Below are 14,344 nucleotides of genomic sequence, written 5' to 3' on the forward strand. Positions count from 1 at the left end.
TATATAACTCATTAGTCTAGAAATGCAAGCATTCATTTCAGGTAAACCTCTCCATGTTGTCCTTTCCTTTTACTCTGAAGTTTTGAAACTTGCCATTATTCATTATTTCAGTATTCATTATTCATTAATTAATATGAACAAGTCCTCGGTATGGGTCATTCACTCAGATATGAAGAGATTGTTTTCTAACAGCAGAGTGCAGCATTTTGCAAGGTTGCAATTTTAGCATCTATTCATTTGTGTTGGCATGTGGTTTTGTGCACTCATCATTCAGCTCAGTAGGAACATGTATAAAACCTTTTCTGCTACCATCCTACATTAGCACTCTTAAAAGCATCAGTAAAACAGAAAGTCAATGAATTGACTGAGACCAAGTTCTGGATTTAGTGAGAACAATGGCAAAGTGGATTTTGGGTGGGGAAAGACTGCATCCTCTCTCCTTTTAGTTGTCATTGTCCACCCCAGAGCCACACTTGCGGCACAAGATTTCGGTGTCCTGGGTCAGGAAGCCTTCACCCACCAAGGAGACGGAGCACTTTCCACAGTTGAAGCATTCACTATGCCACTGGCGGTCTTGAAAGCAGATGAACTTGGCACCTCTGAGACCTATGATTGGAGACACAGAATCATCATTCTTTCAAGAATGCCATAAATTTCTGTCAGGTACTCTTCTAGGAGTGAGAAAGACTATGTAGAAGCAAAAAACTACAAAATAAACCCTTTTCCCTCCAAGCTCTCTGTTCAAGTGAGATTTTACATACACACACACATACACACACGTTCCTTTATAAAATGGAACAAGATTGCCATCCAATAGCAAAATGTTGCCTAGTAAATGCAACATCCTGGGTTTGATCTCCTGTACCAAAAAAGAAAAGACAAAGGAAAAAAGAAAAAAAAAAACAGCTAAAGATTGCCATCCAAGTTCTTCTGTGATTCACAGAAGTGAGGAGAAGCTAGATAAACATATCACCTACTTTTCTAAAAATTGTTTCCTTAAAATAGTTTCAGATAGGTAAGGAAATACAATTAAGTGCAGTGGGAAAACAGAATAGATTTTGAAGTCAGAGGTATATAGTTGTATTTTCCTTCATTCCAGGTGATCCAGTTTTCTTAATTGCAAAATAAAAACAAAATGGAATAAATGTACTTTTCCAAGACTGATATTTAGTGTTTTAATGATTTTTAGTTCTCTTCTATTCCTTTAATTTTCCATGCTTAGTTTTACCTAGAGTAAGCCCTATGGATATATTATGTTTTGTAACACAATTTCTAGAAATCCAAAAGAGAAAATTCCATACATAGAAGAGAATTATCCTATAGTGATAGTCTTATTACCCAACCAGAGACAACTGGAGCTAAGGGTTCTCATGAAGATCTATGAATCTGACCACTCCAGCCTTTGCAACACCCTATTTAGTGATGGCTTTCTATGAAATGCCTCATTAGCTTCTCCCACTTTAACTGGGACCTCATTTGAGTTTCCAGTGACACTCAGATCTCCATCTACTTATATGATTTCAGGGCACATGTCAAGAAATTGATTTTGAAGAACTGTAGAGAAGAGAAGATCTAGAAGCTGGAAGAGGCTTGGATAGTACAGTTTTTTCCTCCTCCTCCTCCTCGTCCTCCTCCTCCTCCTCCTCGTCCTCGTCCTCCTCCTCCTCCTCCTCCTCCTCCTCCTCCTCCTCCTCCTCCTCCTCCTTGGTGATGATCCTGGGGCATGTACTCAGGGTCTGGGCACTGTCTTTGAGCTTTTGTGCTCCAGGCTAGTGTCTACCACTTGAGCCAGTGCTTCATTTCTAGATTTTTGGTAGCTAATTGGACATGAGAGACTCACAGACTTTCCTGCTTGAGCTGGCTTTAAACCTTGATCCCCAGATCTCAGCCTATTGAGTTGCTAGGATTATAGTTGTAAGCAACAGGCACCTAACAACATTTGGATTACTTTTAGGTATAATATTTTGTTCTCAATACTCTTATGCTTCTGCACCTAGCAATGTTTTTCTGTTTGAACTCAATAAAGGTTGATTTTGTCATCGAAAAGAGTCACTTAGACACATAAGTCTGTGATGGATCAGAATTGAAACTCATTAAGCTCAGGACTTGCATAGGCTCTGAAACCATGATTAGATGGTTGAGTTCCTAGAGATCTTGTGAGACCCACTCTGTTATTTCACTTTCTCATTTAATTATTGGAGCACTATTTTTTTCTAGCTCAATTCAAGAAATGTTTAGAATAATTTGGGATTGCAGATTGCACTAAAGAGAAATTAAGAGTTCCAGTTACTGTGGCAAACCTGGAAGTTCCATTTTCTAACCTAATGTAGTGGAGATGATAGTTTGTTCCCTTAGATATGGAAGCTTACAGATATCCAGAAGGCAGTAGAGTGTAGTGGTTAGAACTTCATTCTCTGGAGTGCAATAGGCCTGATATCAATATTGCAAGTCCTTCTAGTCAATGAGGTAACACAGCTGAGTATCAGAAGAGGGTTGAGGAAGAGAGAAGGTGGACCACATTCAGTTGGGCAGCCACCCCACATTTTATTTTTCAAAATTCAATTTTGCTGTCAAGATGATGTACAGAGGGGTTGCAGTAAGGTAATGATTATATTTCTTGTCAAACATTGTTATCCCCCCTCATTTTTCTCCCACTTTCCCTCCCCCCAATCCCTCTCTCCCAAGTTGTAGAGTTAATTTCCAACATATTGTCTTGTATCACTGTCACATTAGTTTGCTCTTTGTCTTTTTTCTGAACATTTTTTTGTCCACCTTCTCTTCTCCAATTTAGATAAACATATATACAAGACACAGTGTGCCAAAAATCAAATGCAAAGACAACAGGGGACAAAGAAAAGGAAAAAAATGAAAGAAAAAAGAAATAAGAGACTTCCAGGAAGACCGCGGAAGAGCAGCAGAGCACTAGCTGAGCTCCCTCCGACATCGCAGTTTTCCCATCCCACAGAAACTTTTACCCCTAGAAAGACAGCAAAAGTAAGTTATAACAGTCCAGGGATTCTGGCCAGGAAGGAAAAATTGACTTTGCTGGTCTGAAAACACAGATTTGAGCTCCGGGTGGCATCCTGCTGCCACGCCAGTGCTGGCGCCGGCACAACACCCTGCACTCCCCGCAGCTAAAGCACTCAACAGAGACCGGGGAGAAATCCTCCAGACGGCGGCGTTCAGACAGATCGCAGGCTGAGCACGGACGGGCCGAAATCGCAGAGAAAGTGTGAGTACTCCCACGAAAGACATTCTCACTCATGCCCACAGAGCAGCTCCTCCCCCACCGCCAGAGCAAAGCGCCATCTTTGACACTGGCATAGGGTCAGACAAGACTGAAGCTAAAGCCCTCCTGGGGAAGGCAAGGTCAAAGCGGCCATCTTTGAGAAGGGCAAGAGGGACCAACCAGTGAGAGCCAGCTCCACCCAGGAGTACCACCCCTGCACAGGTGAGGGTGGGGTGTGGGGGAGGGGCTTGTCCTGGGCCTCGGCTCAGCTAGAGGTGGCCTACCCGGACCACCGGAATTCCTCAATTTAAAGCAAAAGCAGCAAGCAGCTACCTTACCGAGCAGAGCAGCCACACGGGAGATCAAACAGTGCCTGAGACAGAGAATGGTGCCGTTTAGAAGCCCAATTCCCAGCCTAAACGGAGCTGAATTCCATAGCCAGCTCTGCCCAGGAGGCCGCCCCACCCAGAAGGGAGGAACCTCCCCCAGGCGAGCAACTCTCAGCTGGGTAAACCAGACCAGAGGCGCCCCGCCCTGCTGAGTCCACAGCCTATTCAAAGCCAGGCATTAAAGGCAGCAGTCCTACAGCAGATGGGAGGAGCCATGGCTTCCGAGACTGTTCACGTTTGCCACCTATAGAGGACGCCCAAGTCTTACCTGCAAGCTGTGGGAACCACAGAGCCCCAGGATTTCACTAATAGGGGAAGTGGGATCAGAGAAGATCCACCCCCTCCGAACTGAAAGCAAGTCAAACCAGCCAAGCGGCAGAATAAACTGCAGACCATAGCAAGGAAACCAGAGACTGTAGAAAGCCCACCCAAACAAGGAAGACTCCTTTTTTTTTTTATTTTTTCTCAAAATTTTTTTAAGCTTTCTTTTTCGATATATTTTCATTTCTGAAACGTCATTGGTTTGTTTTTGTTTTCCATTTTTACTGGTTGGTTCTATCAAGTTCTTTTTTTGTTATTGTTTTTCTGATTTTTTTCTTTTTTCCTTTTAATTTTTTAAAATAATTTTTCTCTGTTAGGTGCATCTGTCTTCCAGTATTCTTTCTTTATTTCTCTCTTTGCATTCTCTTTCTTTAAAAATCACTTTCCTATGAATAACACCTCCACTCTTTACTGCTAACTCTCCATTGTCTATCATTTTAACCTTGTTTCTATGATTCTACTCTCCTCCACATTTCCACGTCACTGAAACTAAATCAAAATCATCACCTCCCCATACATTTTACTCTATTCTCTTTACTACCTCTAACTTACCCTCCTGGCTTACTTCTAAGACCTCCAGATTCCATTGACTCCTGGTTACTGGATAGAGGGTATCCCTGCTTATTCCAAGTGAATCAAAGGGGTTCATAGAGAAAGCCAGTCCTAAAAGAACTTAATATAAGAACAAGAATTGCTCATAGGGTTGTAACAGTAAATAAGTAACTACTGAATACAGGGCTCAGGAGTGGTTGTTATATTGAAATTGTATTCTTTAGGAACACTAAATATAATTTTATACACAGGTATAAAAGGTATCCATATATAATTATGAACTTCTAAGATTTACACAACAGTGCTTGGTAAGGTCTGCTTTGTGTCTTAAACGGTGCTCACAGGTGCTTGTAGATTGGCATTCCCAGTCCAAATGGGCAGAAGAAACACAAGAAAGATGGCAAACAATGGAGTCTTATCTCCCACTCAAAACAAGCAGGAAGCAGAGCAGTCAATCAAAGACATAGAAGAGAACTCTCGAAATGCTCTACAAAGTTTACTGATAAACATGATAAATGAAAAGTTTGAATCTCTTCAGTCAATTATTCTAGAGCGTGAGGAGGCAAAGCAAAAATTAATAGAGAATTTCATGGCCTCTACAAATAGAAAGATAAATGAACTTCAAGAGTCAAATGAAAAGACAACTACCCAGCTAAAAGATTTGAGAGACAGCACTCAAAACCAAATTAGTGAAGTTAAAGAAGTACAGAAGTAAAGAAGTAAAGAAGGACCTAAGAGATAATTATAGCAAGGACATAGAAATCATCAGGAAAGACCAGTCAGAAGGAAAAGAGATTCAAAATCAAGTAGCTAGCCTACAGTCCCGACTAACTGAAGCAGAGAATTGATTCTCAGGAGCTGAAGATTCCCTAGAATCTATGGGGAAAGATAAAAAAGCAATACAAAACCAATCCAATCGACAAAACAGATCGCTCCAGTAGGTTCAAGATACAATCAGAAAGCCCAATTTAAGTATAATAGGTGTTGAGGAAAACCTGGAGAAGGAAGTTAATGGAATAGGCAACCTATTTAACAGAATATTAGCGAGAACTTCCCAAATATCCAAAAGGATAGGCTTATACAGATACAAGAAGCATTTAGAACCCCAAACCGACCAGACCAGAATAGGACATCCCTACGACATATTGTGATCAAAACAGGATCAATAGAGTCCAAGGAAGGAATCCTTAAAGCTGTTAGGGAGAAAAAACCAATCACATATAAAGGAAAATCAATCCAAATTACTCCAGACTTCTCAGCAGAAACCATGAAAGCAAGGAGAGCCTGGAATGAGGTATGCCAAACCCTAAATAAAAATAACTACCAACCAAGAATAGTGTACCCAGCTAAACTCTCATTCATAGTCGAAGGTCAAATAAAAGTCTTCCACAGTAAGGAAAAACTGAAAAAATATATATCCACCAAACCAGCTTTACAAAAAAATCCTCAAAGATGTACTATACAGGGAAAATAATCAAGATCCCAATACAGACAGAGAAATGAACCCTAAGTAGTAAACCAGAATATCAGATCAACAAATGGGAAGACTCAACCTTTAACAAGATAGGGATAATGAAAGGAACAAATGATCAGCTCTCAATCCTAACTCTCAACATTAATGGACTTAATTCTCCAATCAAACGACATAGGCTCATAAGTTGGATCAAAACTCAAGATCCATCTTTCTACTGCCTCCAAGAGACTCATCTATCCAGCAAAAGTAAACACCTTCTAAAAGTGAAAGGCTGGAATCAAATCTATCAAGCAAATGGCCCCCATAAGCAGGCCGGAGTTGCAATCCTAGTATCAGACAAAATCGACTTCAAATTAAAAAAGGTAAGAAGAGACAAAGAAGGTTACTACATACTAGTAAAGGGATCTCTCCTACAGGAAGATATAACCATCCTAAATATCTACACCCCAAATACAGAAGCACCCAACTTCATCAAACAAACACTACTGACTCTAAAAACACTCATAGACCCAAACACATTGATAGTTGGGGACGTTAACACTCCACTATCACCTCTGGATAGATCAACATGCCAAAAACTGAACAAAGAAACCACAGAACTAAACGATTGCATAGACCAACTAGACTTAATCGACATCTACAGAATATTCCACCCTGCAACAACAGATTACACATTCTTCTCAGCGTCACATGGGACATTCTCCAAAATAGATCACACCTTAGGGCACAAAGAAAATGTGTACAAATTCAGAAGTATCAAAACCATTCCCTGCATTCTCTCAGACCACAATGGAATAAAATTAGAGCTCAACTCAAACAGCCACCACAGAAAATCCTACAGTTCATGGAGAGTAAACAACACACTGCTGAACCATCAGTGGGTCATTGAAGAAATTAAAATGAAAATTCAAGTGTTTATGGAACTCAACCAAGTTGAGGACACAAAGTACCAGCTCCTTTGGGACACAGCAAATTCAGTACTCAGAGGAAAATTTATATCTCTGAATGCATACACCAACATACTGGGGAAACAGCAACTCAATCATTTAAGGAAGCACCTTAATTTACTTGAAAGAGAACAACAAGCCAAACCCCAAGTCAATAGATGGAAGCAAATAATTAAAATCAAATCAGAATTAAATCAATTAGAGACGAAAAAACCATCGAAAGAACAAAACAAAGAGTTGGTTCTTTAAAAAAATCAACAAGATAGACAGACCCCCTAGCAAACCTGACCAAAAAACGAAGGCAGCACACTCAAATAAAGAAGATAAGAGATAATCAGGTAACATCACCACAAAAATAACCAAAATTCAGACCATAATAAGGGACTATTTTGCAAACCTTTATGCTAACAAACTTGGAAGAAATGGATGATTTTCTAGAAAAAATTCATATCCTCAAACTCAACCATGAATATTAAAACCTTCAAAGCAGACCCATATCCAGTATTGAAATAGAAATGGCAATAAGTGATCAACCATCCAAGAAAATCCCAGGTCCAGACAGATTCACAGCAGAATTCTACAAGGCCTTCAAAACAGAACTCACACAAATATTTCTCAAACTCTTCAAGGAAATTTTAAGAGAATGTTCACTACCAGAAACATTCTATGAAGCCAGTATAACCCTCATCCCCAAACCAGGCAGGGACTCATCACAGAAAGAGGACTATAGACCGATTTCCCTGATGAACATAGACGCAAAAATTCTCAACAAAATTCTGACCAATAGATGTCAACAGGTCATCAAAAAAACCATACACCATGATCAAACTGGATTAATCCCAGGGATGCAAAGTTGGTTCAATATACTCAAGTCAATTAATGCAATTCACCACATCAACCAGAGCAAGGTAAAGAACCACATGGTTATATCACTCGATGTGGAGAAAGCGCTTGATAAAATCCAGCACTCATTTATGCTAAAAGCCCTGGAAAAACTGGGATTCCAGGGAACATTCCTGAATATAATCAAGGCAGTTTATGACAAACCAACAGCAAGCATAACTCTAAATGGTGAAAAACTAAAGTCATTCCCTTTAAAATCAGGAACAATACAGGGATGTCCACTCTCTCCCCTTCTCTTCAATATAGTACTAGAATTCCTAGCCAGAGCAATTGGCAAGAAGAAAATATAAAAAGGATCCAAATAGGAAAATGTGTAGTTAAACTTTCTCTCTTTGCAGACTACATGATCCTATACTTAAAGAACCCCATAGACTCTACCCCCAAGCTACTAGAGCTGATCCAAAACTTTGGCAAAGTTGCAGGATATAAAATAAACCCTCAAAAATCGACGGCCTTCATCTATGCTAACGACCCAAAGACCGAGGCTGAAATCAGGAAAACAACTCCTTTTGCAATAGCCTCAAAAAAATAATGTACCTAAGAATAACCTTAACTAAAGAAGTGAAAGACCTCTACAATGAGAACTTTAAAAACATGAAAAATAAAATTAAGGCAGAACTAAGGAAATGGAAAAATCTCCATGTTCCTGGATTGGGAGGATTAATATAAACAAAATGGCAATATTTCCAAAGGCTATCTACAAATTCAATGTAATACCCATTAATATCCCAACACCATTTTTTAATGAAATAGAGGAAGCAATCCAGAAATTCATATGGAACAATGAAGACCTAGAATAGCAAAAACAATCCTAAGCAGAAAGAACGGTGCTGGAGGAATTACAATACCCAACTTCAAGCTGTATTATAAAGCTATAGTAATAAAAATAGCTTGATGTTGGCACCAGAACAGGACTGAAGACCAGTGGAACAGAATTGAAGACCCAGAAATGAACCTACAGAACTATGCCTACATAATCTTTGATAAAGGAGCTAAAACAATAGTCTGGAAGAAAGATAGCCTCTTTAACAAATGGTGCTGGCAAAGCTGGTTCAACACATGCAACAAACTAAAACTAGATCCTTATATATCACTCTGCACCCAAATCAATTCCAAATGGATCAAAGACCTAGAAATTAAAACAGACACCATGAAAACACGAATCGAAGGAGTAGGAGAAACACTTGGACTACTTGGCACAGGACGGAACTTTCTTAACAAAGACCCAGAAAGGCTACAAATCAAAGAAAAGTTGGACAAATGGGACTGCATCAAATTGCAGAGCTTCTGCAGGGCAAAGGACATAGCTTGCAAGATAAACAGAAAGCCCACAGACTGGGAGAAGATCTTTATTGGCCATTCAATGGACAAAGGCCTCATATCTAAAATATATGCAGAACTAAAAAAATTACCTTCCTCCAAAACAAAACCGCAAAGAACCAATAGCCCCCTCATCAAATGGGCTAGAGACTTACAAAGAGACTTCTCTGATGAAGAAATGAGAATGGCCAAGAGACATATGAAAAAGTGCTCTACATCACTGGCCATAAAAGAAATGCAAATCAAAACAACCTTGAGATTCCATCTCACCCCAATAAGAATGTCCTATATCAAGAAAACTAACAATAACAAATGTTGGAGAGGATGTGGCCAAAAGGGAACCCTAATTCATTGTTGGTGGGAATGTAAACTGGTTCAGCCACTCTGGCAAACAGTATAGAGATTCCTCAGAAGGCTAAACATAGAACTCCCCTATGACCCAGCTGTCCCACTTTTGGGTATCTAGCCAAAAGACCACAAACATAATCACACTAAAGCCACCAGCACAACAATGTTCATCGCAGCACAATTTGTCATAGCTAGAATCTGGAACCAACCCATATGCCCCTCCGTAGACGAATGGATCAGGAAAATGTGGTACATATACACAATGGAATTTTATGCCTCTATCAGAAAGAATGACATTGCCCCATTTGTAAGGAAATGGAAGGACTTGGAAAAACTTATACTAAGTGAAGTGAGCCAGACCCAAAAAAACATGGACTCTATGGTTTCCCTTATAGGGAATAATTAGCACAGGTTTAGGCAAGTCACAACAGAGGATCACAGGAGCCCATTAGCTATACCCTTACCAACACTTAAGATAATGTTAAGTGAAATGAACTCCATGTTATGGAAATGATTGTTCTATCACAGTTGTATCTCTTTCAACGTGCCATATGTAGCGAAGCCTCTATTATTGAGGATCTTCTTGTATCACCTTCCTGTGGTTGTACCTACACTTTCTCTGTATCTTATCTGAGTATATTGGAAACCGGGTATACTGGTATTAGAACTTGGAAATTAGAAGCGAATACCAAAATCGAGAGACACAGGGTAAAAAAAGAGAAACAACTACAAAAGCAATACTTGCAAAACTGTTTGGTGTAAATGAACTGAACAACTAATGGCAGGGCGGGGGGAAAGGAAAGGGGGAGGGGGGAGGGGGCAATGAGGGATGAAGTAACAAACAGTACAAGAAATGTATCCAATGCCTAATGTATGAAACTGTAACCTCTCTGTAATTCAGTTTGATAATAAAAATATATATATATATAAAAGAAATAACTACACACAGTACATTAAAAACAACAACCAATAAGGAAAACCTCCTGCTTCCATAACTTTGAATTCATTTAACTTACTATCTTTTTGATTATATGTATACAGCTATTGAGCTGTTGTGATCTTCTTCTAGAACTATACTATGCATATACTAGTAATTATTACAAATGAGGAAACCCATGGAGTCTATGTTTCTTTGGGTCTGGCTTACTTCACTTAATATGATTTTTTCTAAGCCCACTCTTTAAGACGGTGAGTTCACTCAAAGGATCTTAAGGCAGCTGTTCCTTTGCTTTTGTCATCAAAGATGGATTTTTAGCATTGTTTTTTTTGTTTTTGGAAATTTTGTGCAGATGAAAAAAACTTGTTTACTGGCTGGACATAGCCAATGGACGAGTATGAGAATTATACAACATGATGTCCCTGTACAGACAAACACAAGAATGCCTTATCTGGGTAGTTCAGTCCTTTTCTTTGTAAGTGGACAAAAGTGTCTAAGTTGGGATTTGCATGAAAACTCTTTTCCTGCATTGGAAGATAAATGTAATGCTCATCTGTTATGTGTATCTTTGAAAATGGAGGAAAAATCTTTAATTCTCTGTTACATAATCCAAACTAAGTGAAATATGGTCTAAGAATACTAGCACTGAAGAATAGATACATAATTCTGTCATGTTATGAAATAGTGATAAATTCCTTGGAAGATTAGCTTCTGGTTTCTCAAATATTGAGCTAGTTTCAGTTCCTTAACTGTAGGATTAGCATTTTAGAAGAAATTGAATGCATTTTTCAAAACATTGTAAACCTAACATTTGTCAGTTTATCCTTTATATTATTTTTTGAATCATTTCTCATGTATTTTTTCCAGTACAATTCTGTTTTCTTCTTTCATCTAGTTATACTTAAAGTTGATCACAAGTGAATAGAAAGGAAAAAAAAGAGTAGCACATTTGTTAGAAGCATCTTAAGTGAAGTTGAATTAATTCTTGATCTATGCCACTCTAATTGCTACAGCTTCAGATATTTTTTTGGAAGCTACACTTAAAACTCTTATCTTTTATGCCTGTTTACTCTTTGTTTGGAACTAAGAAGAACTCTGATTCTTTAATATCACTTCTTTGAAATTCCTTAATGGGATTCAAATCAAGCTGCTGCCTCTCCCCCACTCCTCCCTTCAGTTGTAAGACTTGAACTCTGGCCCTGGGCACTGTCCCTGAGCTCTTCAGCTCAAGGCTAGTGCTCTACCACTTGAGCCACAGTGCCACTCGTTTTCTGGTGGTTAACTGGAGATTTTTCCTGCCTTGACTGACTTAGAACTGTGATCCTCTGATCCCAGCCTCCTGAGTAGCTAGGATTATAGGCATGAGCCACAGGTACCCAGCAAGCTTTTTTATTAAGCTTTTCTTTGACCTTTTAGCTCCTTTTTTTTTTTACTCCTCCCTTCATCTATGACTTTAAAGATGTCCAATTGGATTTATCTTTTTACAGAGGATAGATATACATATTGCGATGTCTTTTCCATGAAGGATTCCTGTAATATTTAAGTTTATAAATGGGTACTCATTTGTGTTGATCCTCAAAAGAAATATAATAAAAAGATTTACATTTTTATTTGAATGTTCTAAATTCACTAGATTGCATGTTACACCCCTTTAGCTGTCTTGTGGTAGACTTTTCCTAAACAGAAGAACTTACCTGTGATGGGTTTGGTACATGCTGCACATTTCTTGGCATAAAGGTGGCTGTAGCAGTCCAAACAGAATGGGTAATCGTCTCGGGACATGAACTCCTCTTCACAAAGCTCTTTTCTACAGCCACTGCACAGAAAGCACTCTTTGTGCCATATCTGGTCGCGAAATGTCACTCCACCTGTGGTTATCACCTAGCAAAGGATCAGAACGGTGTAAGGATGGCTGCCATTGCAGTCCAGAGCATTCTATGCTTTACTTCTGTGTTTGAAACTGGTGCTTTGGATTAGGATAGCCTGATGATGCTAGGATGCCCTTTTCCTGAAAGTTTCTCTAATTTTTGTTCTTAATCTGTGGGAGAAGCCAAAGGTTACAGGGATTAAAGATCACTGGGAACAATTATTCCAATACTTTTCTGTCAAGGGATCACAAAAGACTCAGCACTGTTTTGGAGTGAGGTAGCTGAAAAGAAGAAGTTAGGGGTTTGATTTCTCTCAACTTGTTGTTGTTGGTGATGTTTTCATTTGGGTCTTCAAGAGTCCACTTTAGAGCTAAAATAACTTTTTATGTTATGTTCTTATATTAACAAATAACTTTCAAAGGTGCTGAAAACAAACCTGCTAATCCTAAAAGCTTTATACTAGGTCCAAGAATATCCAGCAATTGAAAAATCCTGAATGGAACTTGTGAGGACTGTCATTTGCAAATATTGACTTACAGCTCTTTTGCTTTTACTTTATTTTCTTAATGTACAAATGGTTACACAAGAGGTGACAATTGAACATGTCCATTTTGTGTATACAGTACATCTTGATCAGAATCATCCCTTTCATCATTCTCTCTACCAATTACACCTTCTCCTACCAGTCACTTCAAGGTTCCAACTTCCTTTTTAACACTTTTTTTTAACTTTCCTTTTTTATGACTGTATTCATCTATTCTTTTTTTCCCCTTCCTCATTTCTTACCCCCATTCAAAACATGTTCCAACTTCCTGATATTTATTTTGTAACTGTTCATTGTTCAAAGGAGTCATAACACAGAGATTCACTCTTGCATATATTATTCTTTGAATTTACATTTTCAGTGTATTTTTAATCTTTGGTAGTGTGCCTTCTTGTTGTATAACTGCACTTCTGCGCTTCTACATGGTTGAAGCTTCTACCATTCCTCATTGACAGATGAACAATTCCTGAGGGTCAGCGTGGCTGAGTCACTTGTCATGGCCACAGAGAGATAGCAGTGAACCTACACACAACCTCTCCACAAATCCACAACCCCTGTGCTTAACCATTGAGTTAAGGTGACTTAATTGCCTGTTGAATGAATGAGCAGCAAAGGAATAATATATTCAAAATTCAATTCCAGTTTGGAATCTACCGTAAGAGTGCTGTAGACAACTGCTTCACTGCTCAAAATATGGCACTGATTGGGCACGGTGGTACACATCTGTAATCCCAGCTACTCTGAAGGCAGAGGCAGGCAGAGTGAAATTTGAGGCCATTTGGGAAATCTTAGGATAGCATCCTATTTGAGAAACACCAAAAGCAAAAAGAACTGGGATGCGGCTCAAGCAGTGCTTATCTAACAAGTCTAACAAGTCTGAGTTCAGACTCAGGTTTAGGCACAAAAATATCTTTACATTCAAATTTTAACTACCTACTGATACTTCACAGACTTTAAACAATGTGATTATTGACAAAAATAGAAATATTGGTTTATCCAGGACTCTAAATATTCACACAGTGAGACCAAAGGAAGATACTCTTAAAAGGCTTGATAGCTGTATGCATATGGCCATATAAAATGATGCTTATAAAAATGAACTCCAAGAAATAGAAACAAGAGTTTTTTATTTTACTTTTTTTTCTGTTTTTCCCCTTTTGCTTATGTTTTTGATTTCTGTACCTTTTGCTTATAAGTAAGTTTATTTGATTTGAGGAGGGGAGGGAAGGAACACAGAAATGGTGGGACAAAGGATGAGCAAATGCAATAGTGATACTCACTAGACACTACATTGAAAATGAACTATACAACTTATAGGGGGATCTGGAGGGAACAACTGGGAGAAAATGAGGGAAGCAGTGACATTGTTCAAAAAGAAATGTACTCACTATCTGACTTATATAATGTAACCCTTCTGTACATCACATTTACAATAAAATTAAAAATTAAAAATAAATATTTGCTTATTTTGTAGGCTTTAGAAAAAATTTATTCTAAGGATACTTTTATTTT

The 14,344-nt window shown here is 38.6% G+C and overlaps 1 protein-coding gene across 4 annotated transcripts in view; it reads right to left on the reverse strand.

The window, feature by feature from the left end:
• Positions 1–369: 369 nt before the first annotated feature.
• The window catches only part of Fhl5 (four and a half LIM domains 5), a 45,264-nt gene continuing 31,289 nt past the window's right edge, over positions 370–14,344 (reverse strand). For all 4 annotated transcript variants that reach the window (XM_048353807.1, XM_048353806.1, XM_048353805.1 and 1 more), the window contains 2 exons: positions 12,115–12,301; positions 370–606 (listed from right to left, as the gene is read on the reverse strand). In XM_048353807.1, the coding sequence (XP_048209764.1) occupies positions 443–606; positions 12,115–12,301 (351 nt within the window). In that variant the 3' untranslated portion in view covers positions 370–442. The remainder of the gene's footprint in view (positions 607–12,114; positions 12,302–14,344) is intronic.

The sequence above is a fragment of the Perognathus longimembris genome, chromosome 9, assembly GCF_023159225.1.
Source record: "Perognathus longimembris pacificus isolate PPM17 chromosome 9, ASM2315922v1, whole genome shotgun sequence".
In the NCBI taxonomy this organism is placed as follows: domain Eukaryota; kingdom Metazoa; phylum Chordata; class Mammalia; order Rodentia; family Heteromyidae; genus Perognathus; species Perognathus longimembris.